The 19,159-nt window shown below is 36.9% G+C and overlaps 2 protein-coding genes and 4 non-coding genes across 6 annotated transcripts; 4 read left to right on the top strand and 2 right to left on the bottom strand.

The window, feature by feature from the left end:
* Nucleotides 1-1,531: 1,531 nt before the first annotated feature.
* On the top strand, nucleotides 1,532-4,634 carry cxcl19 (chemokine (C-X-C motif) ligand 19). Its single transcript, XM_033983922.2, has 3 exons — nucleotides 1,532-1,647; nucleotides 3,140-3,275; nucleotides 4,351-4,634. Exons 1-3 carry the CDS (start codon nucleotides 1,596-1,598, stop codon nucleotides 4,466-4,468), a joined length of 306 nt encoding a protein of 101 aa, XP_033839813.1. The 5' UTR covers nucleotides 1,532-1,595; the 3' UTR covers nucleotides 4,469-4,634.
* A 2,062-nt stretch (nucleotides 4,635-6,696) lies between these two features.
* Nucleotides 6,697-9,455, bottom strand: trmt10b (tRNA methyltransferase 10B). Its single transcript, XM_033983394.2, has 8 exons — nucleotides 9,261-9,455; nucleotides 8,927-9,032; nucleotides 8,717-8,850; nucleotides 8,013-8,165; nucleotides 7,735-7,813; nucleotides 7,363-7,430; nucleotides 7,148-7,271; nucleotides 6,697-7,069 (listed from the first exon to the last, which is right to left on the bottom strand). The coding sequence occupies exons 1-8, from the start codon at nucleotides 9,387-9,389 to the stop codon at nucleotides 6,951-6,953; spliced, it is 912 nt and encodes a 303-aa protein (XP_033839285.1). The 5' UTR covers nucleotides 9,390-9,455; the 3' UTR covers nucleotides 6,697-6,950.
* Nucleotides 9,456-10,858: 1,403 nt separating this feature from the next.
* Nucleotides 10,859-11,073, top strand: LOC117386734 (small nucleolar RNA U3). The gene has a single exon (XR_004542710.1). It is a non-coding gene; the product is annotated as a small nucleolar RNA U3 (small nucleolar RNA).
* A 960-nt stretch (nucleotides 11,074-12,033) lies between these two features.
* Nucleotides 12,034-12,250, top strand: LOC117386737 (small nucleolar RNA U3). Its single transcript, XR_004542713.1, has one exon. It is a non-coding gene; the product is annotated as a small nucleolar RNA U3 (small nucleolar RNA).
* Nucleotides 12,251-12,840: 590 nt separating this feature from the next.
* Nucleotides 12,841-13,050, bottom strand: LOC117386735 (small nucleolar RNA U3). Its single transcript, XR_004542711.1, has one exon. It is a non-coding gene; the product is annotated as a small nucleolar RNA U3 (small nucleolar RNA).
* Nucleotides 13,051-13,479: 429 nt separating this feature from the next.
* On the top strand, nucleotides 13,480-13,695 carry LOC117386736 (small nucleolar RNA U3). Its single transcript, XR_004542712.1, has one exon. It is a non-coding gene; the product is annotated as a small nucleolar RNA U3 (small nucleolar RNA).
* The last annotated feature ends 5,464 nt before the right edge of the window (nucleotides 13,696-19,159 follow it).

Raw genomic sequence — 19,159 nt, 5'->3', positions numbered from 1 at the left:
CAATGTGTGTACTTGTTTGTATAATCAACAAAAATCTTAAGTACTGGTACCTCAAAAATATCATGCACAAAATACATAGGATACATACAATACTAAACCCCAGCATCATAAGGCTATAACATGACTTAAGCCACTGTTGGTGACCACTTGTGCTTTGGATCACACACACACACACACAAAAAAAAAAAGTCATATTATTCACAGTGTAATCATGTGGTTCGTGCATTATGACCCATTTGAACCCAATCTATCTAAACCCATATACCAGAAAAACCTCTCATTTAAGTCACAAGATTTCATTGTTTACTACTTGTGTGCAGGGACATCCAGTGTGTTACAGGAGCTGAGTTGTCTTATGTTCTGGGTCAAATAAAAAGGGAAAGAAACTTCATCAACACTAATAACCTTTGGACAGTTTCATATAATGAGGCTAAAGAACAGAATTGCTTACACAACTCAAAACTGCTGATGGGTTAATTCTAATTCTAAGGGCAAACAAAAGTGACTCTAGAGATAGCAAGAAAAAAAATAGATTTAACTGTATGTACTAACAGGCTTATCTAGATTAAATTTGGGGTAAATACTCACATAACATACAGGATACCAGTCAATTGTCACAGCATCTGAAGAGTATCCATTGGTTTCAGAATGATGAAAAATTAGGACCGTTGCCATAGCGATTAACAATTTAAAACTAAATATTATCCTTTAAGTCTTTTAAATTTTGCATACGACAGTAAATTGAAACCCATGAATACATTGGGCATTGGCATGAAGACCTTATATAGTCATTGTGCTTTGAACTACTCTTGTTTTTCTTCTCTAACAAATCATGTGTCAAATTAAAGGTGTACTATGTAACTTTTAGGTCACATCTGTAACTTGGTCATGTAGCTGCTTGTTTCCACTGGTATACATCTTTTAATGCCATCCTGTGGCACTTTTCAATCAAAGCAGTAATATCTCCAGGTGGCGAACTCTCCACCTGAAAAGTTACATGGCGGATCTTTAAAGTTAGATTTGTGTCTAAACTGTAGGATAGGCCTAATAATGCATAGGTCTTATATTTTTGGACTGTTTTGGTAAACTACTGGGCACAGCTATCATGGTCCAGTCCTGGTTCAGCACTGTTTTAATCCAGGTTTGGTTTCAGGTTTATTCCCAGTTTGATTCCAGTTTTGATGTGGTGTATGCAAGAGTTAACACAATAGTGCACGTTATCATTATCAAAACACTATATTATTTTTCAAATTCTCATATATTTTCATTTTCTTTTTGAATTAAGTAATAATTAAAAGTACCAATTTTCCTCATTCAGTTTTGTTATGAATATTCTTACTGTAAAGCTGTTTGAGTCACTTCTCCCTAGGCCCCTCTGTCCCATGATTGTCTCCTGCTGCTGCACATGTGAACCAACCTGAAACCAGCGCACACCCACCACCACAATCACAGCATTTTCTCGAATCTACAGTAAAATCAACAACACATGACCTCCAGTGTATGTATAAATACTGACTGTGTGCACTCATCAGAACAGTGGCAGTCTTACAGCCATAGAGTTGTCATTGACTTTGAGTGGAAGAATCTTCTGGACAATGAAGCTGTGCGTTGTGGTGATGCTTGGGACCCTCCTCGTCCTTGCTTACGGTGAGTAATGATACATTTATTTATATAAGTCTTTTTTTTAGCATAGGTAGGAAATATTAACATTATCTCTTTTTGAAATGTGTTAAAACAGTTGTGAAATGTTACTGAAAATTACAATGCAAGTTACTTTGCATTTAATCCCTCAGTCCATAATCCATGCCTGGACTGCCCTGAGAGGGGAGTCAAAGAGGCCATTTTTGTTAGGAAAAACAATCCATCTTCGAACAGTAATAAGGGGCTTAGACATAATTTATCTCTTATTTATAACTCCATCCTCAGACCTAAATCTAAACAATAGCCAGTATGCTAATAAGTGTGATAGCACCCATTAGATTATTAAAACATGACTCAGTCACAGTTCACAGGGTAGTTCAATAGATTTAGCCAACAAACAGAAACCACAAACAAATAGGTGTGTTTCAGTGTTGCTAGCTCCTCCCTTCAAATAGATATCCACCACTAAGGCAGTGTCCACCAGAAATCTGACCAGAACTGAAGAAGCGGCTTGGATGAGCATCGAAACGTCTTCATTCTAAAACTTTTGTCCAGTTGACAGAATTGACACCAGTCAAAGTAAAGTTGGATGATACCACAATTTTTGATACTGGTCTAATCTTAAACTGGAAAGCGCCACATAGGCTCTAACGATTCTAGTGCCGTTAAATATACTTTATGTACATGGCTTACACTGGGGAGGTCGTGGATTTGACTACAATCTCACTGAAAATAGGTTGGGTTCATGTGACACCATGACAATAATGTCTTTATAGTTTAAAATTGAGCTGGAGGGAAGCTAAGAATTCTATAGTGGGATTTGCTGTTTAACTGTCAGATTGCAGATTTGTAGACCTGGTTTAGGTTAATATCTTTGCAAAGCTATAGCATAGGTGTAAAAAGGCAAGGCAAGTTTATTTGTATTGCACAATTCATACACAAAGTAATTCAAAGTGCTTTACAGAATAAGGAAAACATTCAAATCACAATACAACAAATCAAAACATAAATAATCACTAATAATCACCATAAAATGAACATTAAAGGAGAAGAGTCCAGAATAAAAACCTTTCAGGAAGGACATGCAGCGATGCCATAATGAGAACTGAGAAGTTTAGAATACTTTCATCATCTCCTGTTGCCTTAAACTTCACTTCTGTGGAAGTAAAAAGACATTCACTTTTCTTAAAAACATGTCAGAAGTGAAACTATGAGAATTGCTAGTACAAGGAATGATAATTATGGGAGCGTGCATTGAAAAATCTTATTGTAGATATACATATAACCAGATACTATGCAATTGGTATTTTCTTTTTTAGTAAAGTTAAATTAAAGATGTATAGTATACACAAATTCCTAGTTTATGCATGGTTGAAAACAAAACATATTAACAAAATCATTAAAAATGGCAAAAATGTGTGTATACATATATATAAAAGATCTCATGCTTATCATTCATCTTATGCATTTGAGCATCTTGTATTGATGTATTTTACAGGCATGCCTCCGATAAACAGGGAGTACAACAGCCACTGCCGCTGTCTGCATGTAGAGTCCAGGATCATTCCCCCGGACAGTCTGAGGAGCATCAAACTGGTGCCAGAGGGACCTCACTGTCCCCACACTGAAGTCATGTGAGTTACTTTAAAGTGCCTATGACAGGTTAAACCACTCATTTCATTGAAACAGTGTTAACATAATTATACTTAGGATTTTTATGAATAATCTTGACTAGTTTTTTCAAGTTTAAAAATTGTGTTGAAGTTGTTCATTTTACACAGACATCAGAGATCACATACGAAATACAACAAAACCATAATGTCAACGTCAAGGGCCAAAACCTGTCTAAATTACTCAATAGGTTTAGATGAATAAAGACAATGAACAACATGGTCATTTTTCTGTTTACGTCAAATTACTACATTCAGAAACGCTGATTCCGTAAAGATGACTACATCGTCGAGGAATGGTGATAAATGCAAATAATCCAATTCTGATTGAGAGAGAACAGGGTTAGAGCTTCCTCAAAACTGCGCTCTTATGAAACTGGTTGAGAGAAGATAGAATATATTATTTCTGAAAATGTTCTAAATGTCAAAATACATCATAGTTATTAGAGTTTTTGTCATTTCATATTGTGTATTATTGTAAGAATTTAGTGTGTGACAAACTATAACTTAGGAGGTCCATATTATGTTGATTCATAATGATTTTACAAGTAGAAAGAGGGTGCACCAGGGTGATCTGTATATTCTGTATAATCTCGATATTTCACAAGGTTCCATTCACACGAGATCACAACATTCCTTTAAGTCTACAGTTTAACATTGAGCTGGAGGTCATAGATGATATTTATTACAGGCCCTGTCCCGATAGAACAAAAACTGGCCCAAAGTTCAACCTCTTCTTTCAAATCTCAGCACAAATAAACAAAAGTGACTTATTTCACAATATAGCTTCAGAAAGTGGTCATTAAAGGTCCTACATTACGATCCCTAAAAAATTATAAGGTTCAAATCTTGTAAATTATACCTTTGGATATTTCTCAAAAACAGTGAACCTATCCAAAGACTTAAAAACACCTGTAACCTCTATATATAAAATGAAGACATCATCAAATTCAAAAAAGTGAACGCAACATATTTGTGTCTCTAAAATGATATTCTACTCACATTTTCCAGTATTTTAATGTGATCTTGTCTTCTGCAGCGCTGGACTGTCCAATGGAGAGAAGGTGTGTCTGAATCCACAGTCTTCCTGGGTCAAGAAACTGGTGAAATTTGTGCTGGAAAAACAGATGCAAGGGCCCCCCAAAACCCAAGTGTGAAATCAACTCTGAGAACCACAATCTGTGCTTTATACTTTCATGCTGTACTGTCACCTGTAATGGAATTTGATTTTAAACTTTATGATGTAGCCTACTTAATCTTTATTATATCTGTTGTATATATTGTCTTTTCTTAAGGATTGTTTTGTACTCATTTTAAGAGACTGTGCCGGTGTTTTTTTAATAAACTGTTTGATTACCTACTTTGTAAGGTGTCTAAGGTGAAATTTATTAATACAATTTAAATATTTGTTGCATTATTGAAAATGAGATATATGCTGCATTATTTATATCTGTCTATCTACAATAAGATTTTAATAATTGGTACAGCACAGTACAAAACGTTTAGGAGGTGACACATCATTTGTATGATTCCACGGGAATATAAAGTTATAACCATACTTTTATGTCATGCTATGGAATATTATTGCCAAAGAAGTAACATTTCCATGGAACCAAGGAGGAGGAGACTCCTCTCTAGGCCAAGTAAGAATCAGCTTTGTGACTTGAAGTCTTCTAATTTCACTATTTGTATGATTAATAACTACAGAAAATTAAATGCATGGGGCAAAATCAATCAAATGAGAAAATGTTCTTTTTTGTATTTTATTATTTATATCTATATATCTATCTACAATAAAAAACTACAATATTTTAATGTTATGTAATGTAATGATTGTATTAAAAATAAAGAATACCTTTAGTGAAACAAAAAGTATAAAACAGGCCACACACAACTCTAGAACAAAAAGTTGAACCAACATAATAATTTCGAAGAACTAATCAAATAAATATCTTGAATGAGGTAATGAAAATGTGGTTTGTGGTTTTAAATGGCAGAGAGAAACATTTACCCTTAAAAGTTGTGATTTAGTACCATAAACCCTGAGAAATACTGAGGAGGAAGTAGTAGTAGTAAAAATTGCAGGAATTCACATTTTGCACTGTTCTTAAGAAGGTTCCAAGTAAGTGCTTCAAAATGCAAAAAGAAGAAGTGGGAGTGAGACGAAAAAAAATTGAGTAAGCAATTTATTGCCAACAACCATTAAACTGAAATAGGCTGTTCATCAGCTGATCAAAGTTTTCACTTCAAAAATTTGTTTCAGCATGCTTGATGCTAAGTATTTCCAGGAGGCTAGTGAGAATGTTGCTCCAAGTGGTGAAGATGGCTTCACGGAGGGCATCCACTTTCTGGAACTGGTGTCCATTTTTGTAACCTTCCCTTGCCATCCAACCCCAAAATATTCTCAGTTGGCTTTAGATCAGAGGAATACACAAGATGGTTCAAAAGAGTGATGTTATCGCTCTGAAAGAAGTCTTTTGTCAGGCGGGCATTGTGAACGGCAGCATTGTCCTGTTGAAAACCCAGTCATTACCACACAGACAATGGCCTTCAGTCACGAGGGATGCCCTCTGCAACATCTCCATGTAGCCAGGTGCTGTTGATGCCTCTTCACAACCTGAAGCTCCATTGTTCCACTGAAGCAAAAAGCCCCCCAGATCATGATGGCACCCCCTCCACTGTGCCGTGTAGAAAACATCTTAGGTGGAATCTTGCTGTAATGCCAATAACGTTGGAAGCCATCAGGACTGTCAAGGTTACATTTTTTCTCATCAGAGAATAAATCTTTCTTCCACTTTTCAATGTCCCATGTTTGGTGCTCTCGTGCAAACTCCAAACGGGCAATTTCGTGTTGCTGAGGGAGACGGGTGAAATTTTTTTGGGTCTGCCACTTGACTTTTTTCCCCATAACCCTCAGGATCTTTTAAGAAGTTTGAGAGGCCTTGCTGATGCAGCTCAACAATCCAATCATTTTCAAAGAGAGAAAGCTTTTTTGCCTTTGCTACCAGGAGGTTGTGACAGTGTGGATACCTGACAGAAAATGACAATGAATGCACATTTTTGCGAAGATTTGGGCTGATGAACAGCCTATTTCAGTTTAGTGGTTGTTGGCAATAAATTGCTTACTCAATTTTTTTTGTCTCAATCCCATTTCTTCTCTTTGCATTTTGAAGCACTACTTAGAACCTCCAACAGTGCAAAATGTGAATTCTTGCAATTTTTCAACTAGTCTTAAAATTTTGACCAGGAGTGTATATACAGAATATTATGCTCCATCAGATTTGTGCAAACATTTTGGTTCTCATTTACACATGTTAAGAAACTGTATTTTAATTGCAAAAATAATTGTATCATTTACAGATTGTAATTAAGAACAAATAAATACATGTTATACACATTTTGGTTTTACTTGGGTTGTAAGAAAAAAATACATGTACATACGTGTAACTTAACCACAGATCAGACTTTTTCAGGGTAACCCAATAACACTTTCATGGAGACAAGCAGGTGAGGGACTCTCCACTAGAAAAGTTGAGCACCATCAAAGATCTCATCAAGTGTGTGCAAAAAAATAATGTGCTATATCCTATGTACATTGCTGCCAATAAATTAAATGTAAATTAAACAGAGGATGTCCCACTAACTTTGAGATTTTGAGGTATTTGGGTCAACGGTGTATCCCTTCCCCAAAGGAAACCACAACCTGAAGGCCTCTGTCCAGCTGCCAGTGTCACAGAATGTCAATAAGATGTCGAAAACTGGAGAAAAGAAAATACAGATTAGATTAGAACAATAAACAATGTGTGAATGTTACAGTGGCAGTAAACACTACTCACCCTGGTTAATAGCCAGTATTTTAGAGTGGAAGTTTTTTGGGTTGTTTTTCTTGATCATGTATTCTTCTATTGGGAGTCTGGCTGTGAGAACGCTCAACTCACTGGCTCTGCCCAAGCTCAACTTCTATAAACGCATGATATTTTCACATTATTTTTGAATTATTGATTACATTTTGAAAAAAAAAGGACACGTAGGAGCTAAAGTAATGCTGTACCTTTTGAATGCTTTCATCCACAAGTCCACCAAGAACATACACTTTGCCAGGGTCCACACTCTGTAAAGCTACAGAACAAACAATGAGTATAAATTAAAGGCACACTGTCACTTTTCTGGTGGGGATTTGCCATCTGCTTGTCTCCATGGAAATGTTATTGCTTTACCTGGAATGTTCCACAGTATAGAATTAAACATATTCATCTAGGAAAAACCTTGGAAAACTTGCATTCACATTGTGAGTTACTTGTCTTACTCTCAATGGAGATAGATAAGTTTAACACCAAAAGGAAAAAAGTGAGAATAATTGATTGCTATGGTTACGGCTCCCTCTGCTGGCTAAATACTAGTATTAGTAAATGTAGTATTTCACCTTGTTCAGCATCTGGTGTGAGGTAAACAATTGTCACTGATGGGAATAGATCTAAACAGCTTTCTTCCATTAGGTCCATCTGACAAAATATACAAGACAGTGTCTTAATGAAGTTGAAGTGGGCTGAGGTTCAATAAGTCAAGGCATATTTTATAAATGTTGTGAGCTATTTTAACAAAAATATATATCTAAATATTTTTCTATACTATCCATTTTCAATATCTCACTCCACTATTAAGAAATATATAGTATAATAAAAATAATAATAATATATTCACAGCGTAGTTGAGGAAGCCATCGTTCATTCGCACACACTCTCTGTACAAGCGGCTGTCCTCTCTCAGGTCCGTCAGAAACAGGTGAAATGGTCGAGATGCCTTTTTGTTTGAGCCATAGAGGCGTCTGAGCTGCCCAGACAGTCTGCTGATCTCCTGAACACAAAATAATATTTAATTAGCATTTCCATTAATAATAATTACTTTTAATCCTTAGGAAAGTCTTAATGTCAGATTAAGAGAAATATAAAAAAAAAATAAAATCAAAGTGAATAAACGTTCGACTTTTACAATGCCTGCGTTTCAGATTATATCATATATTATATCACAACATTCTATAGGCCAATATCTCAAATCTTGCATTTTAAACGTGCTTTTCAGACTTAAAACAACCGTGTTATGGATCTTAGTTAACACATAGCTGTTTAGCCTCCGTTGTGTCTTAATATTTGATTTTTTTTTTATATATGAATGGAAAATTTACTTCAGAAACAAGAGCTGGAGGGACTGTTGACTTCATTACAAATGCTCATTACTATCAAACTATCAAAAGAATCAGATAAATTAATAAATATTAATAACTATAGCAGCTACCTTTCAATTACCAATCTGTCACACACCACACACTACAGGAGTACTCTATTACCAAGTGTTTCTATTTCCTGAATTTGGGACTAGATTCATATGTTCTTGTAAATGAGCTGTACCTTGTCAGACATGCAGTCCGTCATACTGAGGTCCACACACAGTCTGGGACCTGTGGACTGAGCTTCTGCCAAACGCTCTTTAGTAATGGCCTTCAGCACCCTTTTGGTATGCTGAGGACGGTCTGCATCACCATCTAAACAAACAAAACAAAAGAAACAAGCTTTAATTTACTGTTTCAAATTATAAATCATGGCTATGTTGAAGTTTACCAGATTGCTCTCGATTAAGCTTCCTACGTTGCCTCTCCTTTTTTCGTTTGCTCTTTTTTGCAGTCAGTTGTCTCTCCCAGTGTCGCTGCTTCCTCAAGACATTTTTCTGTAAATGGACACAAATGTCATCAAACCAAGTCACTTAAACAGTAACCAGATATAAAAACAAAAAACAAACATTTAATTGATATCAGTTTTGGGTGCATTATATGACACTAAGTTTGGATGTGTATTGTGTTATGAACTGCACAATGAGTTCCTCCTCTGTAAAATAAAATTTCAATTTATGACTATACACTAAATTTCACCTTGTAAATAAATAAAGTGAACTTACAGAACAAACTGCATTTTCTCTGTCGGGTCTGTTCTCAGTCAAATCTGTGTCCACCTCAATGTGAAGCAGGTCCAAATCCTCCGAGATGACATTTACATCATTCATACTATTTTCAAAAGAATTAGCCATTGTTTCTTCAATTATCACCTAAAACAAGAAAATACGTGACACCGCATAGCTACACGCAAAAATTGGACTATGCTAACTAAATTTTGGTGATTTAAAGACATGGAAGTATAGTATCATAAACTCTTATTGTAGATCCATGTTTAAAAATGACTTAAACAAGAAAAATAAGCATGAGTGGACTTTTCACGTGTGTGTCGCATGCTGATGACGCCAGAGTAATCGAGACAGGAGCTTGCAATTTTTAACGTGGTCAGTAGAGTGCACTATAACATAAAAAAAAGTATAATTTTGTAACGTAAACATCAAGTGTAGTTAAAATCATAGAAATCAACAGTTTCTAAAATAAGAGGACATTTGAAGAAGTCTTATCCTTTCATGTTATGCAACTACGATTATAGTTTTAATATTACTTTAATGTATTTATAGTGTTATCCAGTCTTAGCAGTAATCGGTGAATATTTTGGACAATTAAAGGTGAGTTTCCACAAAAATGTGCTAAGGTTGGCTATCGCTTAGCAAAGATAATCACGTTGCCAATCAAGTCTGACGCTACCTTAATTACCCCTTATGTAATATGAATTTACTTGTTGTTATTATATCTTAAAATAGATAAAAGTTCATTTCAAACTTTTAATATGTATTACACGGTTTTGGATAAGTTTTGCATCGTTTTTTCATTATATTTGAAGGAATGTGAAAGCAAACACATTTTGATCATTTAACGCTACGTCTATGTATTATATCTTAAATGCTTATTAATTTAATTATTTAATGATCAGCCTTTAACTGTAAGTATTATTACAGATTATGTATTCGCTAACAACGGTCTCTGCGAACTAGGAACTCAATATTGTTTTTTGTTTTGTACCGGTCGGTTTAGGAGGTGCACATCGCAGGCTAATTAGCATTTTTAAAGTTTCTTGTTTTATTTACGTTTTATTTCCATATGACATGTTCTTTTAGCGTCTCAACTATTACACCGTAAAACCATAGTACGAGAGATCCACGCATTTCAATACTTACTCATAAAATTCATCTTAATAAACGTATTAAAGTTGTAATGTTTTTAGCATAGGGTGACACGTGTTTGGCAACCACCAATCACAAGGTAGGAGGCCAAGAATAATAACGATAGTATTATAACTTTTGTCGTAAATGCTATTCAGTAATGTAATTTTGCAGTGAATTTGGATTTAATTGACTGATGTATAGTTTTACAGTAGGTTTTCGTTTGATCGTAAAAATATTACAAATATTATAAAGTATAATGTTTTATATTTTGTATTAAAAGCTAAGTCGGTCTCCAAAATACGTATTATGTTGTGTACATGTACTTGCTGCGTGTTTTGTTTCGGTGAAATATGTGTTGTGATGAGTTTCTATCAGATTATGCTTTGGCTTGAATTTTCACCGTAACCTAGACCCGCGTGCTCGAGGTATGAGTGTTTGCGGAGTTTCAACTTTACTTTAAGACTATACTTTCAGGGATCATTTCTATAGTTCATGACTTGCGAAATGTGTTTCTAAAGTGTTGGTCTCGCTAACCACGATGAAGAGTGGATGATACTCTTCTCTGAGCGCGAAGCAGGTAGAGAGACTTGGAGTTATCCTTATGCTCTCTGCTCTTGATGACCGTTCACTGTTCTTTCGGGGACAGCGAGGAGGAGAGTATGATCAGAGTGGTTGCGAAATGATGTATAAATGAATTGAAAAGATCGTCCCTACGAGGCGAGTATCACTTTTAAAGCTATTACCAAATGTGCTTTACTAAATGTTATTGTGCATCTGTCAAAAGATTATTGTGAGCATTTCATGTAATACCCATTTATTCCATATTGATGTTTAATGGCTGTTTTATTTCTGTGCTGGAATTAAATTGTAACACATGCCACTACACATAAGAAGATTTTGCATACAACTACCTACAATGACAGGGAAAATCTAAATATTACAAGTCACATACACTGGTTCATCTCAAACTCTTCCAAAGCATCGTTATCTTCTTCCACCCCAGCTTGAACTCATCTAAAACATTAACTGTATAGTACCGGTGAATTTTGAAATCAATATTTGAGAAATTTTCAGTGTCAATATTATTCCATGAGAAACTATACCTTTTATAATTCAGTCAGTATCAATACATTAGTGTCAGTCCACTCATCACTAGTTTCTGTGCATAATGGACGTGTCAAATATTACTTACATATATTCTTACCTAACCCCATCCACATTTGTCTTTGGATTTAAATGTACCAGGGACAGTTCATTTCTTGTTTCCCCATTCATATCTATGGGTGAGTTGGGTCTGGGATTGAACGAAACATTATGTTTAACTTATTATTGTAGTTATGGGCAGCCTAGCTCTTTGCAACAATATGGTTGTTATGTATCGTATTACACCTGACAGTTTTTTGTTTTTTTTTGTGTAGTTATGTTTGTCTTTGTAGTATGCAGCAGACCCACCTATCCAAACAAAATTTCTCTCAAGGGAGACAAATAAAGTAAACCTTGAACCTTAATAGTTTTCAAGGACTGTACTTCAGAACGCCAGCTCCAGTGTAAAATATTGATTACCTGTGTTCATCTTATAACACAGAGTCACAGTGTGGTGCCTCTAGTGTCTGTTGTAGCGCTGTCCCATATTAAGACTATACTTTCAGGGATCATTTCTATAGTTTGTGACTTGAGAAATGTGTTTCTAAAGTGTTTGGTCTCGCTGATCACAATGAAGAGTTGTTGATACTCTTTCTTGAACATGAAACAGACAGAGAGCCCTGGTTTACTCCTCATGCTCTCTGTGACTGATGACTGTTCACTGTTTCCTCTGGAGACTATGAGGGGCGGAGTATGATCTGAGTGAGTCATCCAATATAGAACTGTGGAATTGTACAACATGGCAGAAATAAAACTCCACGCAAAAAAGGAGACAAGGAGCAACCAGAAAAACAGAAGTCATTTATGTTCTATAAGCCATTCTGATAATGTGTTTTTAGGATTTTGCTGGTAGGGAGAGAATTTATATTACTTCAGCCCCAAACAATTATACAACAGAGCAATGACTGCATTTGTGGATTTTTCCCCCCAGTTATCTTCTAATAGTGATGGGTGATAGTGATTTTAGCAGTGATCTGATACCAAGTACTATGCTAAGTATACTAATACCAATATCAATAGGTTTGGTTCTAAAATGCAAACCCCTCTGCTATAAAGAATATTACCCCAGCTTGAACTGGTCTAAAATTACCACACATAAAGTAAAATATAAATGTATTTCATAAGTTTGATACAACATTTATCAAATAACTATTTTTGGAGAGATTTGAATAATGATTACTTTTGTTGCTTTAGTAAGTAAATAAAACACTGGTGTTTTTTGGAGTTAAGCAACTGTAAAGTCATTAAACAAGACTTCAAACAATTTATTCTCTACATAGTTAAAAAAGAAAAAAAAAACACTCAGATCATACTCCCTCCCTCAAAGTCTCCAGAGGAAACAGTCATCAGTCACAGAGAGCATGAGGAGTAAACCAGGGCTCTCTGTCTGCTTCATGTTCAGGAAGGAGTATCAACAACTCTTCATCGTGATCAGCAAGACCAAACACTTTAGAAGCACATTTCTCAAGTCACAAACTATAGAAATGATCCCTGAAAGTATAGTCTTAATATGGGACAGCACTACAACAGACACTAGAGCCACCACACTGTGACTCTGTGTTATAATGTGAAAACATGTGAATGTAATGTCAGTGTCACTGTAATTTTTCATATAAAACAAATTTAAAGTCACCTCGACCACAGTTCTGTAGATGTAATAATCTTATATTGCTACATAATAAATGAAGCAGTATAAGAACATTTAATTATATCTTATATTTTTAATTTAAAAAATCCTGTAACTTGTTGTCTTGCATTGAACTCCAACAAAGACAGAAGAAAGAATTAGACAGATCATAATTCTACTTCTGAGTCTACTCGAAATAATTTCATGGATTATTGGACTAATTTGCTTTTAAATTTCACCTGTGTTCACCTTATAACATAGAGTCACAGTGTGGTGGCTCTAGTGTCTGTTGTAGAGCTGTCCCACATTAAGACTATGCTTTCAGGGATCATTTCTGTAGTTTGTGATTTGAGAAATGTGTTTCTAAAGTGTTTGGTCTCGCTGATCACGATGAAGAGTTGTTGATACTCCTTCCTGAACATGAAGAAGACAGAGAGCCCTGGTTTACTCCTCATGCTCTCTGTGACTGATGACTGTTCACTGTTTTCTCTGGAAACTTTGAGGGGGGAGTATGATCTGAGTGGTTAGTGTTAGGAAGAAAATTGTCTATAAAAATCTATGCTTATCCATCCATCCATCCATCCATTTTCTTCCGCTTATCCAGGGCCGGGTCGCGGGGGCAGCAGTCTAAGCAGGGACTCCCAGACTTCCCTCACCCCGGACACGTCCTCCAGCTCCTCCGGTGGGACCCCAAGGCGTTCCCAGGCCAGCCGAGAGACATAGTCCCTCCAGCGTGTCCTGGGTCTTCCCCGGGGCCTCCTCCCGGTGGGACATGCCGGGAGGAGGCTATGATAAACAATGATACCCTAAAACTTCTGTAAAGTTAAAGGAAGAAATAGGTGATAAAGCCCCCCTTAAAATTCTGACCATCATACCAGTTTCAAATTTTCAGTAAACAAATTATAATCTTATACTTGTTATTACGCTTTGTGTATCTGAAGAGACATTTATCGTGATAACTTAGCTACAATATAGCTATAATAGAGATATGGATTTAAGAGCTCATGGAATATGTGTTAATTTAGTGTAAAAAAAGGAAAATAATAATTTTACATAATTGCATGTAGTTTTCCACAGGAAAATATAAAATAAAGGGCAAATTTTTTTTAGGCTTTTAATAAAAGGGGATTGACAATTGCTGTACATGGTATTGGGCATAAACTGGCATCTAAATGGTTAATTATTTATGCTAATTTATGGAATCAATATACCATTTTGAAGAGAACACCTTCGTGAATTTTTTTGTTAAAAATATTTGAAAATATAAATGTTTGACAATTTTATGGCTGTTTAAATATTGAAATACACACAATTTCTAAGAATCACTCTCATTTTTTTTATTTATTTTTTTTTTTCAAATTGACTCAAAAACAAAAAAATGACCAAAGACCATATTCCCACTGAATATTCACATCGATTACACTCACCCTCTCTCTGTGGCTCTACTAGAAAACAACAGTCAAAATACAGTGTTGTGCTGATATGACCACAAACTGTTCTTGAATTTCATGGATACATTTATCACTCAGATCAGACTCCTTCCTCAAAGTTTCCAGTGAACAGGCATAGTCATCAATCACAGACAGTAGTGAATCAGGTATCTGTCTGACATATAGCAATTGGCAGACACTTCAGCAGATAAATTACATAGTACACCTTCAAAAGAGTTATACTAAGATTAGATTTGTAATATTATTTTCTAGTCTAGTCATTCGTATCAGTCTATGTCATTTATCAGATTAGTTATTATAGACCTATAGGCCTGTGTGTTATGGTTTAACACCAGTTTTTCACCAGATTATTTGGAATCCAAATGATCTGGTGATTATAAATCTGATGTTATGTCTTATGTAACTCTTATTATTTACATTATTTGGCTACTCTATCCAATTCTGCATTTTATGACATAAAGAATTGATAAATGCAAGCCCACTTTAGTCAAGTGGAATATATCAAAAATGCACCAGAAACCAAGAAAAAAATGTCCAGAATTTTTACATTTCTTTGGCAGACTTCCTTACATGTTTTACAGTATTATACGTGTGGCTATTGCTGTCGTGAGCCTCTAGAATTTGCAGTCTTAATAATTTAATAATTTGCTTTAAATTGATAATTGCCATAAATCACTTACACCCATGGATGGCCTAAATTCTGTATACTATAGATGTATTATATTATAATAAGAAAATGGTATGGTCTGGCATTTTAATAACAATATTAAGTTTTTTGTTGACTTTTGTCAGCCAAAGCAGAGTGCATTGAGTACAAATATTTTCACTTGCATTTGCAGTATTATAACTTAAAGAGTCCAGCTTGGACCACAATAACATAGTGTATGGTAAAGTAGAGTTGAAAGTTATTAAAGACATATACAATAAACTGTGTGCAAGGATCTCACTACACTTGTATTGTAGAAACCAGTAGATGTGTAATATTTGGCAAAATGAATTGGAAAAAAACAAAAACACAGAAAACATCCAATCATAATTAACTTTAGTTTATTAGATGAGAATCTGCTTGCCCTGATCTGATGCTTGCCCCTGTAAATTTTGAGCCATATTTGAACTGGAGGATGGTGTTACTGCTCTGTATATTTTAATGGTACACTGGGCAGTTGCAGGATGGTATTAGGCAGGTGCAATATGACAAGATGGTATTTTGATGTGGTAGTTTTCTTTTGCCCCTGTAGATGATGATGGCAGGCTGGGGCAGTAGAATCAGTTGAATTTGGAAGCATGCAGGTTTATTTGGACAGGCAGCCTGTTGTTGAAAACTGCAAAACACAGATAATAAAGAGTATTAGTTGACAAACACCCACCCCAGGCCTGGCTCCAGGGTGGGGCCCCAGTAACGCCAGTCCGGTCAACAAAACTGGCCTTGTTCTTAAACTCATCATGGAGGCTTCTGAACCGCTCTTGGTCTGATCCGTCTCCCAGGACCTGTTTGCCGTGAGTGACCCTACCAGGGGCATGAAGCCCCCGACAACATAGCTCCCAGGATCATACGGGTGCACAAACCCCTCCACCACGTTAAGGTGGCGGTTCGAGGAGGGGAAAAAAGAGAAAATAAAGAGTATTAGTTCACAAACTTAAGAGGTACAAATTCAAATTCAATGATGCAAACACATACCTGTAACCATTGAGAAGAGTTTGGAGAGTGGCAGATTCTACTGCCCCTGTAGATGGTGATGGCAGGCTGGGGCAGTAGAATCTGTTGAAATTGGACACATAAGATGTTACATGTGTCGTAGGAGACGGTGGAGAAGATGGAGATGGCTCGCCCCTGAAGATGTTGATTTGAAGCAGTAGCCATGAAATGCAAGACAACCGTTTTTTCAGGGGCAGTCTGGTGTTGAAAGCTACAAAACACAGACAATAAAGATTATTAAATGGTACACATTCAAAATCACAATCAAATCTAAAATGCTAAAATTACACAAGAGCACAGTTACCACCAATAATTAGACACATATTTTTAAGGAGAGTCTAGTTATGAATAAGAACTAAACCAGAGGCCAAACACGTACCTGCACACTGACAGTTGTAACCACGGAGAAGAGGTTTTGGATGGAGGCTGGATGGTGGAGAATAGATGTTTGCCCCTGAGGTTGGTGATGGTAGGCTGGGGCACTGACTGGGCAAAGTCATGTTAATTTCGGTGGAGAGCTGAGGAGGATCAAAATGGCTGCTTGCCCCTGTAGATGTTGCTGGTAGGCTGGGGCTGGAGCATTGTTTTGATGGAGGAGATCTTGGCTGATGTCGGAGCCATATTTATCTTTGAAGAAGATGGAGAAGGTGGAGATGGCTCGCCCCTGAAGATGTTGATGTAGAGCGGGGGCAGTAGCCACGAGGTGCAAAGCAGAAGAGATGGTTTGGTGGACAGTTTTTTTTTTTTTTTGTTTTTTTTGAGGGGTTGCCTAGTGCTGAAACCTACAAAACACAGACAATAAAGATTATTAATTGGCACACAAATGGTATAAATTCAAAATGACACACAAAGAAAAAACAATAAAATATAAAATGGTCGACACAAAGATATTAATGGTGCAAATGCAAAATGGCACAAAGTAACTCTAAAATCTACAAATAAAAGTTAAAACCACTTCAAAATGTAAAAGTTCAAAATCAGTCTCATGTTGAGACTGAGAGCCCATGTTTAGTGGGACTTGCGTCTCTTGGCTGAGTGAGGAGGGGTGGGAGCAGAGGAGTCGGCAGCTTGTCTTTTAGGAGCCTGCACCAAAGAAGGAACATGGGGATTTGAGAAAACCACTTTCTTTGGATTGATAAAAGTTCTGCATTGGCTTGTATTTACCTGCCCTGTCAGAAGGTGGTGCTGTGGGTGACTGGGAGGAGCTCCAGCAGAGACAGCGGGCTGGGCCTGAAAAAGAAAAGGAGGAGATGTTTTAGGTGCCGGCTCCTTAGACACATCCACATCAATGAGAGGTGGATAGGGCCTTGTGCTATGGGACTCCCTGTAGTGCAGGAGACCTCCACTGGTCTCTATCTCGCAGATGAGGGGCTGCTCCATCTCCCCCCACAGGCGTTGCTTAATCCTACGGCCCAGCTTCAGGCTGTAGGGACGGGGACGACCACTGGGATACCTGCAAACACCCAGAGCATAAGAACACCAACAATTAGACTCATGTTTTAGAGGAGAGACTACTTATAAATAAAGACTAAACTGAGTAAAGCAGGACTGAGCCAAGACTAAAAACAGACTAAACAAGGAAACAAGGACCAAATAAATCTGAACCGGGACTGAACCAACTGAAAATGGTTCAGTAGCAGTAACATAAAACCAAAGAAAAATGTTGCTCAGTTACCAAATAATATGACAATGAACTGGTAGGAGTTAGAAAATGTGACCAGAGTTGAATCTGGTTGGTGAAACGTACGTCAGCATGGAGTCCACAACAGAGTGGTAGATGGGCTGATACTCCTCCACAGTGTGGCCATGGATGAGCAGAGGACACTCAGGGTCAGCGGGGCAGGGAGACTCAGGAAGAGGGTGAGCTGAGACGGAGGACTCCAAGGTGGGGACCTGGACCTGTTCAGGAGGAGTGGCAGCAGAGGGGGGAGGAGGAAGGAGGGGGGGCACGATTTCAATGTACATTTTAGCACAATTATTGAAACCGAAGTAATGTATTTGGTTAAGCATATTCTTGTTGTTGCATGGGAAAATAGCAGATTAAACTATACAGACTTGAATTTCCCTCTTACCGATTTCGCTTTGCGCTTCAAAGCGAGCCTCCTGGAGACACGCCTGGACTCCTCGGCTGGGGGCAGAGGCGGAGACAGGGACCAAACCCGCGACTTTGGCCACCTCAGGAGCGGGAGTGTTGCTCAGGGCCTAAGGGACACAGAGGTGAGTTAGGTTTGATAAACTTTAGTGAGGTGCATTGTTTACCAAACTGTGGTACGAGTTTCACTGGTAGTTTGTAGCAGCCATTCTTAGAAAGTAATTTTATCTACTAAACATTGTAGCTCACGGTAGTTATAATGGGGTGATATGTGCTTTGTACTTTCTTACCTGTTCAGTCAAACCCCGAGACCTCCTCCTGCAGCAGGCACTGTAGGAGTGGTCAAACAAGTGACCAGACAACACAAACTGGAAAACACAGAATAAAAGTTCAAGTTACTTTATATAGAAATAATTGGACTGAAACTTACCACAATATGTCTCTTATATTATTTGGCTTTCCAAATAACATTTGGTCTAAAGCAAAACTAGCGTAAACCTTGACTACATTGGGGGAAAATATGCCAAAATCTATATACACTCAATCTCCCTTAATGAAACATAATGTACTTAATTGTCAAAATAGTACAATAAGTTTGAGTTAAAATTAGCTGCTCCATGCTGAAAGCCTGTTAACTCAAGCACCAAGACAGTAAAAAAACACCTGCGGATCAGCTGATTTTCGATAAATCGTTGAATGAAAGGCCAAAGCGTGACTTTTTTCTCTCAGACTTTGGAATGTTGAAATTTT

This window comes from Periophthalmus magnuspinnatus, chromosome 18, assembly GCF_009829125.3.
Source record: "Periophthalmus magnuspinnatus isolate fPerMag1 chromosome 18, fPerMag1.2.pri, whole genome shotgun sequence".
Taxonomy (NCBI): domain Eukaryota; kingdom Metazoa; phylum Chordata; class Actinopteri; order Gobiiformes; family Gobiidae; genus Periophthalmus; species Periophthalmus magnuspinnatus.
The sequence above is the reverse complement of the archived record's forward strand: the minus strand, read 5'-3'. Positions and strand labels throughout refer to the sequence as shown.